The sequence below is a fragment of the Pleurodeles waltl genome, chromosome 8 (genome assembly GCF_031143425.1).
Source record: "Pleurodeles waltl isolate 20211129_DDA chromosome 8, aPleWal1.hap1.20221129, whole genome shotgun sequence".
Classification (NCBI taxonomy): domain Eukaryota; kingdom Metazoa; phylum Chordata; class Amphibia; order Caudata; family Salamandridae; genus Pleurodeles; species Pleurodeles waltl.
In genome coordinates, this window is record NC_090447.1 from 1,482,909,835 (window position 1) to 1,482,930,285 (window position 20,451).

The following is a 20,451-nucleotide window of genomic DNA, read 5'->3' on the forward strand; positions in this document are numbered from 1 at the left end:
GCACCTTCCGTTGTTGCAGAATCTTCAGCTTCTTCCATCAGGAGGCAGTCCTTTTGCACCTTCATCCGGGGTTTAGTGGGCTCCTGCCCCCGGGACACTTGCGTGACCCTTGGACTTCCTTTGCAGGTCCTCAGGTCCAGGAATCCGTCTTCAGTGCTTTGCAGTCAGTTGTCTTTGCAGAATCCCCTATCTCGATTTTACTGTCTTTCTGGGGTGGTAGGGTAACTTTACTCCTACTTTTCAGGGTCTTGTGGTGGGGTATCTTGGACACCCTTAGTGTTTTCTGACACTCCCAGTGACCCTCTACACATTACACTAGGCCTGGAGTCCATTCATGGTTCGCATTCCACTTTTGGAATATATGGTTTGTGTTGCCCCCTAGGCCTATTGTAGCCTATTGTATTCTACAGTGTTTGCACTACTTTTCTGTTGACTTACCTGATTTTGGTTTGTGTGTACATTTTGTGTATTTTACTTACCTCCTAAGGGAGTATATCCTCTGAGATATTTTGGCACATTGTCACTAAAATAAAGTACCTTTATTTTTAGTAACTGAGTTGTGTTTCTTATGATATAGTGCTATAGTAGGAGCTTTGCATGTCTCCTAGTTCGGCCTAAGCTGCTCTGCTATAGCTACCTCTACCAGCCTAAACTGCCAGAACACTACTAATCTACTAATAAGGGATAACTGGACCTGGCACAAGGTGTAAGTACCCACTATAAGCCACTCCAGCCTCCTACACACCTTTTTCAAACGAATGTAAATTTTCAACATTTAACTTGTTAAGTTAGCTTCACAAGCATTTTAAGAGTCGGTCTTGTAAGACCCCCACCTCTGTACTATTATTATGGATGCGTAATCGAAAGAAAAGGAATTCTTCAATGTAGGTCAAATCTTGAAAAAAATGCAATTGTTGGCGTGTATAAAAACTGCCTCAAAGTAAACACTGCTCCACGCAAACCGGAGGTTGCTATAGACAGAGGTAACGCTCCCGCCATTTACCCAGATTCGTCTCTCGACCCAAAGACTCTCACGGTACCAGAGCAGTTAAGACGAGTTAACGGACAAGGGGCGCGAGCAAACAACTGTCCAGTAGGTACCTCGTGTGAGAGACGGTTGTTATGCTGCTGCGCCGCCGAAAGCGAAGATGCGGCCATCTTGAACAGGAGGCGCTCCAATGCTAATGCAAGGGGAATGTTTACAACAGTAACATACACGCCGACTTTCTGTAGGTAAACAGCCAAACGCCTCGTATACAGGTTATACTGTGCCATTCTATAAAGTAAATATTTATGACAAATTTATTTTCGTAAACATAGTTATAATAATACTCACTGCTGGTCATAAATGAGTGCGCTAGGCAAATGTATAAATCGCACTATGAAAGTCTGAAATTAACTGTTTTGCGGTGACATGATTTTCAGATTTGTCCTTTTCAGTATGGCGGCTTAGGTCCGGCAAGGGCAGGACCGGGCGTCCACTGAGGCGGCGTCGCCTAGTCTGTCTTCCGTGTCTACGGGCCTCAGACCGCGCCCCGGGCAGGGAGTGGCGAGGCCAGCCCGAGGGGCGGACCCGTGTGCCGGGCGCTCCGGGCCTGGGGCTCCGCACGGCACCTGCTCCAGCGGCGGAGTCTGAGCGCAGCCAGGGGGCGGCGGCAGCGGCTCTGGTCCCACCCACCGGAGGCGGGAGCAGGCGTCGCACGGGAGGCGGCCGTGTGGCAGCGGGCCCCCGCTCGGCTGCAGAGGGACCGCCCCGCGCAGGTAAGAGCCGTCTCTGCCCGAGGCATTTAAAAGTGACACTTCTGGAAGAGACGCCAGGTAGGTGACCCTCTGTTCTCATCCACGCCCGTCTTTCATTGTCTCGCCTGACTTTAGTTTGTCTGTTTACTCTTTCGTCTGCTCGTTGAACTTGATATGTCGAGCCTCCCGCGGTCGAAAATGCAGTTTATTCAGCGCCTCTCGCTGGGAGACGGAGAACTTTCTTAGCCCCCTGATCGGTGTAGTGTGCCACCCTAAAAAGAGGGAGCTCCTAGTTCCACGGGTATGTGTTTCTTGGAAACATCATTAAAAAATAAATAAAAAGACTTTATTTCGGCATCATGTGGCGGGGTCCCACATGCACCGCGAGAAAGCCTGAAAGTAAAGTTTCAAAAACTGATAATGTATGTGCAGCGTTCATAAAGTATACTTGCAACTTAAACAAGTGCGTGTGCAGTGAGGGTGTTGACAGGTACCGGGTGCTGTCACATTGAAAGACGAGCTGCAAAAGGATAGTTGTGCATTCGCACACTTAGTTAAAAAAAACATACGGGGCAACCAAATCAAAAGCCGCAGGATAGCGAGTTGGAGAGAAAAGGAAAAACAAACCCTTAACTAGTACAGCAGCTAGAGAGAGACTTCGAGAACATACGCTCAGATAGATGAAAAAACCTAACTTTATCTCTGCTCACTTTCAGATACCGGCCGGCAACATTTTTTGTGTCAGATCGCTGACCTTTCTATACAGTTGTTGAATCGTATATGTGCCGCGGTATTTTGTTACAACTGTTATGCGAAACGGCAAATATCTTCAGCGGGCTTAAACATTACAGTGGGACTTGATGACATTTCACTTAATTTCACTTACGAATTGTAGCCAGGACTTGTATCCGTCAGTTTTTAGTGGACACGAATCCGAATATGCCCCACAAAAAACATTGCTGGTCGGCTAAACGATTCAGTTGATAAGAGAATGAGGCGACTTGAAAGGCTACCCACGACACATGTTGTTTACTGTTTGTGTTTGTTTCGACGAATGCGCTATATCTAATTGAAAACCTATTGTAAACGAGGAAATCCAAACGTCTTGGATGCTCGCTGGTTTATACAGGCTACGATCACACAGTTTATTCAAGCGAGTCAGTCAGGATTTGACCCCAGGTTAGCCTGTCTCAGTAGTCTGCGTTTCATTCACTAGTCCGTATCTACTCCTCGCCCTCATTTTACACAGAATAATGTTACATATCGTGCTTAGTTTTCTCTGAAAATTCGAATTAGTGCAATACAATCGAAATTGGGAAATACATGTATTACATGCTAAATTCATATGACACTATATGAGAAATTTTGCAAATACAAATCAAGTATGATACAGTATTTAAAGGAACAAGTGCACACTAAGCATGCATATTTTATCAAATGAAGGCATCCATGAAACCACAACACACTGCTAATTCTGGAAACCACACCGCACTTGTTTTTTTAATACAAGCGTGAGGCAGAGCATTCTGTATGTTAATATCTGTGGCGTGCTCGACTTAACAAACTTACTTAGAAAGCCCCCACCTTAATCTACACAATTAAATAAACCTGAAAGTATAGGGTTGGAGGTCTCATAAAGCTTGCTCTCCTGGTCCAAGTGTAAAAGGGAGCAGAATTTCCAAAGGCAAGTTCAGTCTTTAGGTACATTTCCGCTTGATAGCAACAAAATGTAAAACACACTTCTTTCTCTTCAAAACTGCATTAAGCATTGGATATAGTGTCTGAGATGATGGTCTCGGTTCTGACATGACTCCCATGGATGCCCTTCGTCTCCTATTTCCTTAGTTGTCCCTTTCGTCTGGTCTGTATTGTTTCCTTGTGTTGCACACCATGCCCCTTTTCAGTCCCTGCCTCTTGTTGCCCCACCATATGTTCCACATTTGTCTGTCTAGCTCTGCTCTTTACTCTTTTTGGCTTGATTCACTTGCCACCCCGTCGGCCTGTCTTATTTGCTGGTTAGCTTGTAGGCTGGCTGCCTTGTCCGTCAATTTTCGTTTCAATTTGATTGTTGAGTAGTTGAAGACAAAAGAGCTGTGGTAATGTATTGGTGAGAAAGGATTAGGTGTGAGTCTAATGAGGGCTAGTTGAAGTAGTGATTGCTCACGATGTGTGGCGTGTCTGAGATGAGGATTTGGGATGTAGTGTTAGAACAGTAGTGAGAGTTCTGGAAGATAGTTAAAGCAGTTGGGGACTTACCTGGGAGATGCTTAGTCCTATTAATACTGGACTTAATCTTAAACCTTAGTTCATCCAGACGACTGTCAGTGTTTATTCCCCTTGATCCTGCAGTGGCAATGAGTGGGAGTGAGAAACGCAATGAAGCCACAAAAAGAACCTAATTTTAAGACGATCCAGTTACAGCTAGTGAAGTCAAGCTTTTGGTAAGCCATAAAATAGTGTGTGTTGACTAGCTGCATTCAGCATTACGTATAGTTGGTCAGTGAAACTGAATCCTGTGAACAAGGACTTTTGGCCATGTGTGGTCCAGAAGCTGCATCAACCAATCAATGATTGTGTTCCATACAGCACGCGATTGGCACATCATTGGTTAGTGTTTATAGGAATCAATGGTTTAGTGGTGATTCAGCAGATGTGATTAGTGGGGTGTGTAATGCGGCTGAGACGTAATCTGCCAGCCATGTCAGTGCCGGGGAGCTAGTGGGTTGCTAAAGCACAAGCTAAAAACAACTTTATTATGAAACAAAGAATAATGTTGTAGAGCAGGAGTTTAAATCTGGAGATACAGTAAAAATCAAGTGTACTGGAAAAGTCAACCTGAAATGGGAAAACCAGTCACTTTAGGACTGGTAATGTCTCCTTTCTGCAGAGGTGTTTTACTGTCTGCCCGGATCTTCCTGGCTCCCAGTAGTGGTGGTGTGCGCTGGTGGGAAATAGGGCGGGCTAGTTTGGGGTTGATCTGGTATGCTTGATTTCATTGGCCCAAGAGAGATACATGAATAGAATTGGTGCTTTGCGGTTAAACTCAAACTTCCCTTCATGTGCCTCTTGGTTTCAACTGGTCACCATGTTGATTTTCTAATGCCGGGTAGACACCCTACATGAGGAACACTCGCCAGGTACCCTACCTCTATTGCTTTAGTACCGCTAATAGGAATGTGGGTGGCCCAGCACAGCCACAGCCTTCTACTTTTTATTCGATTTCTGTATATCATTAAAAACTCTGGATATTGGCAACCATACTAACACTACTGATCCATTGTTGTAATTCTCCACGTTTCATGAGGATATTGGTTCTGGATAGATTAACACTGTGGGCTGCAATTATCATGTTGGCAACTTATGTTGAATGTTTCTTTCCCCCTCCAATTCTTTTCCCAGCAAATCCTGTTGTACCCTTTTCTTATCCAGATCGCTGTGTTCGCATTTCCTTTTGCAAACTAATTCCATCTCGGTGTTTTGCTGTTTGGCATTCTTAGCATATGCTTGAGCATATGTGGCTCTTAAGAACCTAATTCTTTAGGGCAGTTAAGTCTGGTAATCCATATGCAGTGACTGAACCTCGTGTGGGCCATGTTTGTAGCCATGTCACACACACAAATGTGTGTGACATAGCTGCCATATACTTGGGTTGGAGGTCTCCAGTTATAGGAGACTGAAGTAATTTTATCAATTGCGCCAGGCGTTTCCATTCCCTGGGATCAATGGAAAAACGCCAAAATCCAGCTATTCAAATACTGCTAGCAGCTAGAAATCTTTCCAGAGCTTGAGAAGGAGAGGTTGCCGGATTGACCATGGATGGAGGCAGTCTTTTGTGTACCCTTTGACAAACATTTTGAACGCGTCCAGGTGAGCTAAGAAGTTGGAACCTCCAGCAGTGGACTTGGAAATTGGAGGCCAGTTTTGGAAATACAAAATTAGGAGGAATCCAAAAGTGTGCATAAATGCAATTAGGTGGTACAACTGACTTCCAAGTATGATACTTTATCTTTACAAAATGTGTCAAGATGTAGATTAGTATTCCAGTGTACTGTGCTGATCACTGGGCACATCCGGGAAGCGTTCAGAGATAACAAAGATTGTCTCTGTTTTTTCTGGTCTGATAACACCTAGAGATGTTGTACAATTTGAGAGAGAATCAAAACCCATTGATCGATGTGATGACAAGCTCAGCTTTACCCAGTTTAAAATGGTTTTAGTTGGTATGGCCATGGATGCTGGCGTAACTGGTTTTACAAAGGCTCCTGCTCTATTCATGTGGCAACTTTAGGTATTATAGTGTAATGGATATGCATGTCAGTTCCACTTTACTCTTGTGATGGAGCTTCAGCACTAAACTGCTGCTTTGTCTGGTCGTTTCACCATACTCCTCGTTTCCTCCATCTATATCTACCTTCCAACACTCTGACTATCATATTTATTTTTGAGTTCGTGCCCTCCCGCCTTCTTTTCCTCTCCTTGGCTGGCCGCCCTCAGTATGTCCTTTGCTTCCCATCCTCTCTTTTTTTTTCTTTCTTGTTTTAGTGGCTGAATTCTTTAAGTGTGGCAGCCCACCCTTACTCCTTCTGCTTGGCAGGACGACCACTTCCCCTTTTATCTGGCTGACTATCCTCTTTGTGTCTGGCCACTTGGCTGCCAAAGGCCGATCTCCTTACGTCCTCTAGTTGGCCGCTCTCTTCCTCTGTCTGGCTGCATTCTCACTTGTGTCCGTTCGACCTCCCTCCTCCCAGTGCCCTAGCTCCTTGCACTTTTACTTTTTGCTTGTATGACCTCTGCATGCATCCTCTCCCTTTTTATAGTCTGGCCTGACAGCACAGCTGTTGCCAGACAATTATGTGACTATCACCAGGATAAGTGGCGTTGGCTCCACCCACATGTTTGGAGTCTTGAGTACGTGTTTTGATTGGACAGAAGTTGTATGCATCCACAAAAAAAGTGCTCTCCTTCCACACAGCTATGATAATTTTGTTTATTTATCCAGTTGTCTGAGCTTGATCTTTGATGGCACAGACATGCCATTTTAAGGCTATTAAAGTATTGAATAACTAATATATGGTGTGTTTTTCCTGGCAGCAGCACGAATGGGAGGAGGCAGTCATTAATGTACATGCATTACAGTTCTGTCTTTACAGTGCTTTCATAAACCTGACCCAATGGCTCCGCCAGTGCTTGCTGTCTCTTGGTGCATGTGCCATTCTTTCCTCGCTCTTTGCCCTGTGTTGCTGGCGCTGCCCCATCCCCGGGGTGGGGGCAGCCTCTGACAGTGTAGGCATCTCTCATGTGCACTTGTTCCTGTAGTGATGGCCTGCTAATGAGGACACTTCCTTTCATGCCCTCCCGGAGGAGCCATCTCAGTTAACAAACCTCCGCCTCTAACCTTATTGCTATGGCCGGGCGGATGTGTTTCCACCTGAGGCACGTCTCTGGGCGCCTGCCTGGCAGAGTCCTGTGCGTTTATAACTGGGCTTCCATGATGCGCAGGTACTTGTCACGTGGAGTGCTTTGGTATTCCGTGTTAACAGTAAAATTGCTTTTTTTTTGTTTAGGAAAAAAGCAGCTCTCCACATGACTTGAATGGTCTGCCTTGCCTGTACCGACCCACCCTTGTCCCTGAGCTTGAAGGGCCTGCCTGCTTCGAGGCAGTTCCACTCCCGCCCACGGCTATCAAAGGCCTGTCTGCGCCCCTGGTGCTGCCTTTCCCCTGGCCGTTCCATATGTGCCCTTGGATGTGCAGGCCATGCCGCCTCCTGGACCGTCCCATATCCTAATGTGACGGGCCTACCTCTGCCAAGGCTGTCCGCCTTTGCCACTGGGTATCAATGGCCTGCCTGCGCCAACGCCCTTCCACACCAGCCCCTGAAGGGCTTGAATGCCCCAGGGCTGTCCTCACCAGCTACTGGTTATGAAAGGCCTGCCTAGCCTGAGGCCAGTCCACTCCTGCCACACGGATGAAGAGCCTGTCAGCACTGAGACCCTTCCACACCTGCCCCCAGGTTTGAAGGGCCCGCCTGCACCGAGACCCTTCCACGCCTGCCCCTGGGCATGAGGGGACTGCATGCCCGAGTCCCTTCCACACCCGCACCTGGGTATGAAGGACCTACTTGCTCAGAGACCCATCCACATCTGCCCCTTGGTGTGAAGGGCCTACCTGCACTGAGGTTCTGCAACACCAGCCCCAGAAGAGCTTGAATGCGTCCCTTGTTATGAGGGGCCTGCCTACTGTGAGGGTGTCCCAGACCCGCTGTGGGCTGAAACTGGCCTGATTGCTCCAAGGCCCTTCCAAACCTGCCCCAGGCGATGAAGGGCACACCTGCTCAGTCCCTTGTGCATCCACCCCTAGGTATGAAGGACCTACCTGCCTCGAGGCCCAGCCACTCCTGCCCCAGATTGTGAAGCCTCCCTCCTCCCTCCTCTGACCTTTGCATACCCGGCTCGGATGATGCTTGCCTACGCCCCCAATAGTAGGGTATCGGCTAAGGGGACATAACTCCTGACATCCCAGAAGAGGATTGCCTGTATGTGCCAGATATACAAGTCACAAGACCTACAAGATGCATTTCCCTTGCTAGTTTTGCGGAATGCACTGACTGGTCTTATCTACACTTTTTTCCCTTGAGCCCCATGCAACGCCCGCCCATGAATGCTGCTAATAATGACTTTTATTAAGGCACATTGCACTTTTCCACGGTCCTGAAATGCTGCGCAAATCGATTTCTTACATATTTCTGCTCCCTGGGCTAAATCCAATGGCTGTGCAAGGTGGTTGTTACCATATTTGCATTTTGGATGAAACTGTGCACTTTATACTTTGCACCGTGGGTTATATGTTTTTGATGAAGTGCTCGCCTTAGGTGGTCGCACACATTTTGTTGATTACATATTTGTACTTTATACCAAAGCTTGCACTTTATATCTTGCACTGTGGGTCCCATGCTTTGTATTAAGTACTTGTGTTAGGTGGCCGCACAAACTTTGTTGATAGTTGTAAAATCATGTTTGTAGGAGGCATGTTTATCATTATTGACGTTTGGCTGCACGTGAGCACCGTATTATTCGGTGACCGTGTATTTTTGACACGTACGAACTAGCTTGATTTTTGTTTTTCCTACTTTTTAATCGATTAGCAGGTTAATGCACTGAAGGGTCCTAATGCCAGTAATGGGCACAACAGGACACCCTGTACTTGTGTGAGCTTTTTTTTTATTTTATTTTTAAAAACTGTATTTCAACGAAGTGTTACATTTTTATACGGCAATGTTTTTTCATTGTGAAGCTTTTAATTAATCATACAATGAAGATTCCTTGTAATATGTGGTGTGGGCCCATTCTCAAGAGGGGCGTGTCTGTGATGTACAGTCACAAAGATGCTTCTGATCGGAGAGGGTCTCTCCAGCAGGCGGGGTCTCGGGTACCAGGCACATCTTTAATTCTTGTTTGTATAATTGTATACATGGGTTCCTGTTATAGGTGTGGGCGCTACAGTGGAGGGGTCCACTCGACTCGCGTGTAAGTGTCCCAGCCTCGTAGGAGGCGATCCCACTATACCGGGGGTGTACTCCAGAGGAGGGGGCAACTGCGCCCAAACTACACAACCACAACGAAATCACACCTATGTCTTTTGACAACAGAAAAGTGTTCTAAAGTACGTGAGCCGTACAGGTTTTCTGGTTATTGTGTATTTGTGGTAGTACTGCTTTAAATTGTCGCCTCCTGTGCTGAAAGTTTGCACCTGTCAACTCCTAACTAATGACGCCGAAGGGCACCGGGTGCTGATTTAGCAGGAACAAAGTGTGTGTTTATGCTTACCGCGATGGAATTTCCTGCTTCCGGCAGCTAGGTTTGTACAAATGATGTCCCGTGCCCGCCCCTCCTTCCCATCCCTGCTCACCACCTGCATCTCACAGCAACGCCGGTGGTGATGTGTGACCCTGGGCTTGCGTCTTCAGCTCCCCGTGCCTCTGTTCAGTAAAGAATGAGTGTTTAAACATACACGCTACACGCGGGTTTGCACTAAAGACATATTGATTACTTAAGGGGTGTCCAACGTTCGCCCTGGAAAACTGGATTCGTGCCGGATTTTCAGGATTCACGGGAGATAAATTGACATGCAGTGCATCTAAGTGGAATTCATTTAAGTAACTGGTATCCTGGACATTCATTTGCATAGCGCGTATCCTGAACATGCGGCATGGGTCCGGCGTCACCTGAGCCAAGAGTTCATTGTCTCGTCTAACCTTGTCACTTCTTGTTCTGCTTTACCACTGGGACACAGCTGTGCTCCCTTATTTATCACTTGAATTCTTGCTTTGTGTGTTTCACCAGCCAGTGACCCTTGGCAGCCACACCTGTCCTGACACAGGACCAAGCAGGCCTTTGCTGTAGTCAGGAGAGGTATGATGAGCACCAAGAAGGCAAGGCATGGCAAGGCGACAGACCTCGACGACTCTCTGTGCTGCTGCGAATACATCAACCAAAATGGCGAGAAGAACCATATGGTGGCCTGCTTCTGCGACTGCGAAGATCTTGACAACACTTGCGACAGGTGAGACTGCTGGCGAGCCGCTGCTGTGTCAGGCACTACTGAACTTTGCAGCTAGCATTGCTTTCTGATGACCTGCCCGTATTAGGTCCCTGTTGTGTGCTCTTGATGTGTGTGGTTAGCATTGGGTACTACTGACTTGGGCGGCTAGCAGTGGCTACTACTGACCTGCATGACTTATATTGAGTAATGCTGACCTGCATAGCTAGCGATGATACTACTGACCTGCGTGGCTAGTGCTGGGTAGTACTGACTTGCATGGATAGCACTGGGTACCTCTGACCCTCATGGCTAGTGCTGCCTACTAGTGACCCGCATGGCTAGCGCTGCCTACTAGTGATCTGCATGGCTAGTGCTTTGTAATAGTGACCTCTGGAAAGGCTGGGCTCTGCTGGCATTGCAAACACCGGTGGGTGCTGCATAGGTGCCTATCGGTGGTGGGTGAAGGTCACCAGACCTGTCGTGTATGCCCATTTCTCAAATGCTGCAGTGTTGTTGACTCTAGTGTTCAGCTATATTTGTTTTCACACTCATCACCCATGTTTCTCGCAAATCTTTTTGCATTCCTTACTTCGAAAACTGAACCCCTCTCAATGGACGGTGGTTGATGCATTTACTGTGCCTTAGTAAGTACCTTCTGAGCCTCCCCTGACCAGCCTGTACCTACCAGTCAGTACTAAATACTCAAGTTCGCTTCCTTCTTGTTGGGTCCATACCATGAAATCTGATGGAGACAGTCAAAATGGGGAGCACCCTGTCTTCCATTCCAGCATTTGTGACCCCAAGGCATCATGGTAAATGCAGTCATTAGCACGAATTTGAACAGAGTTTTAAAAGTTTTTCACCATAAGTTGGTGCGGCGAGTGCCGTATCTTCGGACACGTGTTTCTGGCTATTTGGCCGTCGTCAGCGAAGAGCAAAGTGTAGCTGGCGGGGTTGCTTGAAATGCCGCCTTGAAAGTATTCACAGGTTTAAGTACCACTCAAGAAGGCGCACAGGTGCTTCACCCGAGCTCGTCAGCTCAGAGGCTCACGGGAGCCTTAATTACAACAGTCAAAATGGGGAGCACCCTGTCTTCCATTCCAGCATTTGTGACCCCAAGGCATCATGGTAAATGCAGTCATTAGCACGAATTTGAATAAAGTTTTGAAAGGCGTCATTTCAAGCAACCCTGCCAGCTACACGTTGCTCTTCGCTGATGACGGCCAAATAGCCAGAAACACGTGTCCGAAGATACGGCACTCGCCGCACCAACTTATGGTGAAAAACTTTCAAAACTTTATTCAAATTCGTGCTAATGACTGCATTTACCATGATGCCTTGGGGTCACAAATGCTGGAATGGAAGACAGGGTGCTCCCCATTTTGACTGTTGTAATTAAGGCTCCCGTGAGCCTCTGAGCTGACGAGCTCGGGTGAAGCACCTGTGCGCCTTCTTGAGTGGTACTTAAACCTGTGAATACTTTCAAGGCGGCATTTCAAGCAACCCTGCCAGCTACACGTTGCTCTTCGCTGATGACGGCCAAATAGCCAGAAACACGTGTCCGAAGATACGGCACTCGCCGCACCAACTTATGGTGAAAAACTTTCAAAACTTTATTCAAATTCGTGCTAATGACTGCATTTACCATGATGCCTTGGGGTCACAAATGCTGGAATGGAAGACAGGGTGCTCCCCATTTTGACTGTTGTAATTAAGGCTCCCGTGAGCCTCTGAGCTGACGAGCTCGGGTGAAGCACCTGTGCGCCTTCTTGAGTGGTACTTAAACCTGTGAATACTTTCAAGGCCGCATTTCAAGCAACCCTGCCAGCTACACGTTGCTCTTCGCTGATGACGGCCAAATAGCCAGAAACACGTGTCCGAAGATACGGCACTCGCCGCACCAACTTATGGTGAAAAACTTTCAAAACTTTATTCAAATTCGTGCTAATGACTGCATTTACCATGATGCCTTGGGGTCACAAATGCTGGAATGGAAGACAGGGTGCTCCCCATTTTGACTGTTCAAATCTGATGGAGACTTCTAGTTGCAGATTCCTTCCCTTTGAATTTCCCCAGGGGTCAGACTGGATCTGGAGATTTTTCTTCAAGCAGAACCTCTGTGCGTCGTCAGATGGTGTCGGTCGACTCCGCGGCCATCTTGTTCGCCGCAATGACGTTGCGGTCATATATAGGCACAACCTCGGCGCGCTGACGTCAGTTCTTCTGTGCCAGTCTACGCGCAGATCCAGAGAGAGCTACCTCAGTCATTTTTTGACTACGTCAACACTTTTGTCAAAGTTTTTTGACGAGTTCGTGGATACATCTAGGGATGTTCTGCAAGACCGGTTTCAAGCTCTAAGATTTCTGTCACCGAACCATGTTGGTGACGGATCCGCACCTTGTGTGCCTTTGGTGCCTGGAGCGTGATCACGACCCGAAGTTGTGCTCTGAGTGTCGGGCCATGAACCAGAAACCTTTGAGGGAGCGGTCTCTAAAGCTCATGGCAGCCCGACACTTGACTCCACTCCGCTCACGGTCTTGTTCGAGCAGAAGTTCCCAAGATCGGCCGCAGAGTCACCACCACTCCTTGTCCTCGAAGTCATCGGGACATTTGGGTCACAAAAAGAAGTCGTCGAAGAAGGACAAGTATTCTTCGACTTCACCCAGTCGCTTGGATGATGCAGCGCGGGAAGAGCGTTGATGCTCTAGGCCTCCGTCCTCGGGGCCTTCTTCTTGGTCGGCTCCGTGCTTCCCCGAATACCCGGGACCCGGAGCCACCCCTGCCCAGCTCAAGGAATTTTATGAGGCAATGCACCTCATTTTTGGGGAGACCGACCCACCTTTGGCGCCCTCTGGCACAGGTGAGTTGGTGGGGGCCCCCTCGGGTTCAAAAGCTTCGGCCACGGCTCCAGAGGGCCCCTCCAGATCGATTCGCAGATCCGTCCCAACGCCAGTCATGCCACAGTGATGTTCCCCAGCGTGGGGTCAGACGCCGACGCCCCCGACGTCGGTTGGGCCCACAATCTACGTCGATCCCATCCTCATACTAGACGACCTAGAGCTGGAACGATGTCGCTGTACGCCAATTCTGTTCTCTATGGGCTCTCCTGGGCCCAGGGTTGATCCAGGTCCTTATGCTTGTGGGTATGGATACCGGGAGAGTATGGAGGGGACGCTGGACCCTTTAGAATACCAGCTTGACTCCCAAATGGACTGGGTGCAGGATTTGGGTGAAGCCAGTGGCCTAGACACCTCCCCTGACACTGGTATGCTCTCTCTCCTCTTACTGTGGCTACGGAGGAGGGTGCCTCTTATTCCATGGTGGTGAGAAGGGCGGCTGAGGTCCTGGACCTCGAGGTACCTTCTGTGGAGGGTAGGCCTAATATCATTTTGGATGTGCTTCAGCCAGGGTCTTCCTCTTCCCAGCCCCTTTTTCCCTTTAATGAGGCACTGACAGACTTCCTTTTGGATACTTGGTCCAGACCCAGCACCTGGGCTCCTGTGAATAGGACGATTGCCTGCCGCCTTTGGCCTGTGTCGTCAGACCCGAAATTCTTGACCCAACACCACATGCCTGAGAGCCCTGTCATCCAGGCTTCCTCTTCATCTGGTGCGTTCCCTGCTGCACCCCCGGATAGGGAATCAAAAAGACTGGACAATTTGGGGAAGAAGTTGTTTTCTTCCAACAGTCTGGCGCTGCGATCCTTGAACACTGCATGCCTTTTGGGTGGCTATTCCCATACACTCTGGGATACGGTCGGGCAAGTGCTGCCTGGAGTTCTGGAGGAGGCCCGGACTATCCTTTCCCAAGCCGTGACAGATGGGAGGGATGTAGCGAAGTTCATGATTCGTTGTGGACTGGATACTACCGACTCTCTGGGCAGATCGGTTGCATCGACGGTGGTATTGAGATGCCACACCTGACTGAGAACGTCTGGCTTTTCGGGGGATGTCCAGCAATCCTTGGTGGACATGCCCTTTGATGGCACACGTCTCTTCGGAGACAAGGCGAGCGCTTTAAGGATTCCAGAGCTACGACCCGGTCCCTTGGCCTCGTGCCTGCTTTTAAACCCCAGCAGTCCGACTTTCGTCTCTTTCATGGCTACGGGAGGGGCACCCAACCGCTTCCTTCCTCCCCTGGCCATCGACGCCTGCATGCTGTACAGCCCCTGCGTGGACGCGGGATACCATGCCCCTGCGGATCAGGGAGCCAGTGGGTCGCCCAGTCCACCCCCATCCTCTCCCCCTCCTCAGCCTCTAAACCTTCCTAGTCCGCAGGTACACCAGGAACCAGTTGGCAGCAGGATTCGCCATCACCTGCCCCAGTGGCAATTCATTACCTCGGACAGGTGGCTCCTCCAAATTGTCCGAAGGGGTTACTCCCTCCCCTTCGAGACATCTCCTCCAGACATACCACCTTCATACAATCAAATATCAGAGGATCATATGGCGCTTCTCCGTGAGGAAATACAAACCCTTTTGGCCAAAGAGAGGGTTCCGTTGCCAGAAGTAGGTCATAGTTGCTATTCCGGCTAGTTTTTGTGCTGAAAAAGGACAAAGATCTTCATCCTATTTTAGATCTTCGGTCCCTCAACCTCTTACTCAAAAAGTAGTAGTTCAAAATATTGACATTGACTCGGGTCCTATCTGCCCTGGATCCCGGAGACTGGATGGTAGCGTTGGACTTGCTAGATGCATACTTCCACATTCCCGTCTTGCTGGCCCACAGACGTTACCTACGATTCGTGATAGGTCATGAGGACTTTCAGTTTACCGTGCACCCTTTTAGCCTTACCAATGCCTTCGGGTGTTCACTGAAGTGATGGTAGTGGTGGCAGCTCATCTGCGCAGGTTAGGGGTCCCAGTCTTCCCCTATCTCGACGATTGGCTGTTGAAGGCGAACTCGCCCCAGACAGTCGTCTCCCACCTCCAGACTACGGCAAACCTTCTGCATTTGCTGCGGTTCACTATCAACGTGCCAAAGTCATACCTGACTCCATCTCAGACACTCCCTTTCATCAGAGCTGTTCTGGATACAGTGCAGTTTCGGGTGTTCTCCTGAAAAGCGAGTCCAGGATATTTGGGCTATGATACTGATGTTTCAGCCTCTCCTCGATTTCGGTGAGAATGACTCTTAGGCTGCTGGGCCTCATGGCCTCCTGCATCATGCTGGTTTAAAATGCCAGATGGCATATGCAAGCTCTGCAGGTAGGACCTGAAGTTCCCGTGGGTGCAGCATCAGTGGAATCTCTCTGATAAGGTCCAGATCTCAGAAGGAACTGCGAGAGACCTGCAGCTGTGGTTAACGAATCAGGATTGGGTCAAGGGCAGATTCCTCTCCTTCCCCCAACCAGATCTTACATTTGTGACAGAAGCATCACTTCTGGGATGGAGCAGCCACATGGGAGAGGTGGAGATCAGAGGCCTCTGGTCTCTTAATCATCTGGAGCTCCAAGCGATTCGACTAGCATTGAAAGCATTCCTTCCCTCTCTCAAGGGGAAAGCTGTGCAGGTGTTCACTGACAACACCACTGCCATGTGGTATTGCAACAAACAAGGCGGAGTGGGGTTGTGGACCCTTTGTCAAGAGGGTCTTCGCCTCTGGACTTAGCTGGAACATCAGGGCTTTTCCCTGGTAGTTCAACACCTGGCGGGCTCTTTGAATGCCAGAGCAGACAAACTCAGCCGACGATGCGTGGTCGATCACGAATGGCGTATCCATCAGGAGGTGGTGTAAGGTCTTTTCCTTCAGTGGGGAGAACCTTGGTTAGACTTGTTCGTCTCCGTAGAGAACGCGCAATGCCAGCTGTTTTGCGCGCTGGAGTTTTCAAGACGGCACTCACTCAGCAACGCTTTTTGTCGCGAGTTGCATTCAGGCCTCCTGTACGCCTTTCCACCCATACCACTTCTGCCCAGAGTTTTGAAGAAGATCAGGCAAGACCGGGCCCAAGGAATACTGGTGGCTCCGGACTGGGCACGTAGAGTCTGGTATCCCGAGCTGTTGAGCATGGCCATAGCTCCTCTGATCAGACTGCCCCTTCAGGAGGATCTTCTGTCGCAGCAGCAGGGGAGGGTCCTCCATCCTAACCTGTCCACCCTCCGCCTCATTGCGTGGAGCTTGAGTGGCGACAGTTGACGTCTTTTGACCTGCCACCCAGAGTCTGTAACGTTATCTTGGCAGCCAGACCTCCGTCAACCAAAACTGTATACGCCTTTCGTTGGAAGAAATTTGTGACATGGTGCATCGACAAATCTGTTGATCCTCCTTTCTGCTCCTCTTTCTAAAGTCCTTCTCTTTATTCTTTCCCTTGCCCAGCAGGGTTCCACCCTGGGCACTCTTAAGGGATATCTTTCTGCTATTTCTGCTTTCTTGAAGTTACCAGATCAGCCTTCCTTATATAAATCTCCTATAGTTGAGGTTTCTTAAAGGCCTCACACATCTCTTTCCTCCTAACCCATTCATCATGCCCCAGTGGGATCTAAACCTGGTATTAACATACCTTATGTGTACCCCGTTTGAGCCGCTTCACAACTGCCCTTTACGGCTCTTAACTATTAAGACTGTCTTTTTAGTTGCCATTTCCTCTGCCCACAGAGTAAGTGAGCTCCAGGCTCTGTCATCTAAGCCACCTTTCCTGGCCATACATCCTGACAAAGTGGTACTTTGCACAAGGGCTTCTTTCCTGCCTAAAGTAGTGACACCCTTCCATGTCGGACAGTCCATCACCTTGCCTACCTTTTATGCACCCCCACATCCCTCTCGTAAAGAGGAGAGACTCCACCGTCTGGACCCAAAAAGAGCGTTGGCGTTCTACCTTGATCGTACCAAAGACTTCCGGGTGGACGATCAACTCTTTGTGGGATATGTGGGTGCAAAGAAAGGTAAGGCGGTGCAGAAGAGGACCATTTCATGGTGGGTACTCTTGTGCATCAAAATGTGCTACGCTCTGGCCAACAAGAAACCACCTGACGGTTTGCGCGATCACTCCACCAGAGCGACTGCTGCTATCACAGCACAAGCACGGGCGTTCCAGTCCTGGACATCTGTCAGGCAGTGACGCGGGCACACTTTTACCAAACACTACTGCCTGGACAGTCGGGTCCGAAGGGATGGCTACTTTGGCCGTTCGGTCCTGCAGGACTTCTTGGTGTGATCTTGGTTCACAGCCCACCACCGGGGATGGTATTGCTAGGGTATCTATTCAAAGCTAAGGAATCTGCAACTAGAAGTCTCTATCAGATGTTCAAGTTACTTACCTTCAGTAATGATATATCTGGTAGAGACATATTCTAGTTGCATATTCCTCACTGACCACCCACCCCCGCATCATCCCCGCTCTGCAAACTGATTTCAGGAGCTTCCCCTTAAGAGCCCTAGTTTTGGGGCACTACTCAGTGTTCTTCATGGCTCTGCGCTACTGGCGTGGAAAGTCGTGAAAAGAAACTGATGTCGGCGAGCCGGCGTGGCGCCTATATACGACTGGGACGTCATCACTGCGAACACGACGTCTGCGAAGTCGACTGACGCCACCTGACGGCGTACAGGGGTAATGCTCGAAGAAAAATCTCCGGATCCAGTCTGACGCCTGGGGAAATTCAAAGGTAAGGAATCTGCAACTAGAATATGTCTCTACCAGATATATCGTTACCGAAGGTAAGTAACCTGTACTTCTGGCACCTTGTTCCTGAATGTGAAAGGGGCAGTGCCTGTTCTACATTAACATCTTTATTTATCAGTGGCTGCTGCCATGTTGAACCAGTGGATATGTGACTTAACCAACTGCTACTCATGAATGTCTAGGAAGAAACTAAAGATGTGCAAAAATTACAAGTATTCAAACTGATGGATTTGTGATTTGTTTTACGGTTTCTTGTGGTCCATTACTTTGAAGACATTGCGCTATTCCCTTGTAAGCAGGACCGACCATGATTATCTATTCAACTGCAAGTGTCTGTTTTGGGGACGGAGTAAATCATCAAAGTAACTATTTGTGAATATAGGTGAAGAGCTGCAACGCTTGCGCACTTACAGGCAGTGGACATTTTGCTGGCCCCAAGATGGCGCTGATGGGGTTGTCTTCCATGCTAGGTTTTGGGGTTTTTGTTAGCTTCTTCAGGTGCTGCTTAAGGTATTGCCTGAGGCAGAATATCACACTCATCCTGCAGATGAAAATGGCTGAAGTTTGTAACTGGAGTAGACTAAATCTGCTACTATGGCAGTGCAATTCCTTTGATATGACATAAAAAACTGTGTGGATCATCAGAGTAGCAGGTGGCAGTAGGGAGAAATGTCATGCTTCCGCATGAGTAAATACTTCCCTTTAAAGTCCTTTACACACCTCGACCCGCTGAAAGGAGGGCATGCCAGCCCCTCCCACGTGTTGCAACACGCTACTTGCTGATGGATGCCTTGTTGCCACTTTGCTACCAAATTGTCTGTTGCATGCATCCAGGAAAATAACTTTCAGGGAGCCCATTAGCAGCAGGAGTTACCACAAAACCACATATTTTAAGGTCCGTTTCTCCTCGGTGGTGTATGAAGGTGACTTCTTTGAGAGTTTCACTTCAGTGACTCGAACTATTAAAATGTAATGTACTTGAGTACTGCATGCTTTCAGCACTGAAGTACCAAAAGTTGTGTTCACGCTTGTCAGCCTTAATGGTGCTTCGACTCAGAGTGGCGGTAAATTGGCTAATGGTAATTCCTGTTTTCTACAGCACGTAGAAACAACACGTCAAAAAAAACAAATTGGATGATGTGGGATCGATAGTATTGCTGCACTGGGGAGGCTACACGGTATGACTGTAATGGGGCTTTTGCAGCGATGGCAGTTAGACTGGAGGACACTTGGTGCTTTATTTCCAGTCTTGAAAACCTATGGTTTCACATTGGACAGCTTGTCCGATGCCTTCCAGCCATGTGTCTCCTAGAGAGAAGGAAGCCTGCTTTGAAACATAACAAATTGATGAGGTTTACTATGGTCTGGAAGGCAGTGGAAGAGACCGGATGAGACTGGAACAAGTGATTGCTCCCACGTGGATCTCATGGTTGCCTTTGTAGGGGTAGACAGCATTGTTTACATCGCACACAGCACTTACTGGCAGCTGCCTCACAACATTGCTGGTTTGCAACATGTCCACTTTTTAACTGTAAACTATGCGGTGATGTTATGGCACATACATGACTGCTCTTGCTGTGGAGGGAGATAATCCCTCCAGTCTGGGCGAGTCATTTAAGTGACATGTTAGAAGAGCCTGCCTGATGCCTTGAGCCCATTCATAGCCGATCACAGGATGTCACGATGGCACTTTATAACTGTTTATGTCTCCTTGTAAGGTGACTTCATTATATTGTAATTATGTCCAGGAAATGCACTTGGAAACAGAGGATAAGGCATCTGTTACATCCTAGGAATAAATAGGGGCATGAACATGCCAACACAGGTTTAAGGCTGCAGTTCAACTATCTTAATCCCTAATTGAAGCATCTTGTTCTTTGATTAACCTATCAAAAGGCTACTTATTGGAACCACATCAAGGTGGAGGCGTAAAGGATAGATGTGGAGTTGTGTAAGAACTCCCCATGGATTATAGAACCAATGCTTCCATTGCAGAGGCTTCTTTTCAGGAGTCCTCTTCACGTGTGTTCAGAATATTTAGAGTCCAACAAGAATTGGACACTAATTGAATGAAAAATACATTTGGCCCCATTAGTTCCTAGGGCACCTTTCCTCTGTTCAGACCACAGAGAAAGAAAATATGTAAGTGGTTGTAGCAGCAGGTTAGCAAGACCGTGATTTTAAGTCCTCGAAGGCATTAGGCCAAACACAGTTTCTTTACTGATAGATTGTAGAGCCATTCCTTCTCAATTTCACAGTCTGATTAGATTACAGTGTTAGCGCTGCGGTGTGCTTCGCAATATTGATTGGACTTGTAGATGTCCCAGAAGGATGCTCGTACCCACCTGTCCAGGGCTTGGGTTCCACTGATATCCTGCTTCTTTGGAAGTTAGGGAGGGAATGGGAGCCTTCAGCCAGTTGCCCTTCTCTGTGAATTGTGCACTTAAGGGTGGCACGGGTATGTTAGGTGTACCATGCGCACACAAGGTGAATTGCCCCAAGCTGTTGTGGGCCGCAGCTGTAAGACGATGCACGAGTGATTGATTCGAGAAT

At 48.3% G+C, this 20,451-nt stretch overlaps 1 protein-coding gene across 5 annotated transcripts in view; it reads left to right on the top strand.

Moving 5' to 3' along the window:
- The first annotated feature begins 1,441 nt into the window (after positions 1-1,441).
- ZDHHC23 (zinc finger DHHC-type palmitoyltransferase 23) overlaps positions 1,442-20,451 on the top strand; it is a 226,749-nt gene continuing 207,739 nt past the window's right edge. Inside the window, exons 1-2 of one of the 5 annotated variants that reach the window (XM_069202680.1) lie at positions 1,442-1,761; positions 10,081-10,300. In XM_069202680.1, the coding sequence (XP_069058781.1) occupies positions 10,152-10,300 (149 nt within the window). In that variant the 5' untranslated portion in view covers positions 1,442-1,761; positions 10,081-10,151. Of the gene's footprint in view, positions 1,819-1,855; positions 2,042-10,080; positions 10,301-20,451 lie in introns of those variants that run through there. The other 4 variants (XM_069202681.1, XM_069202678.1, XM_069202677.1 and 1 more) reach the window with 4 other exon arrangements.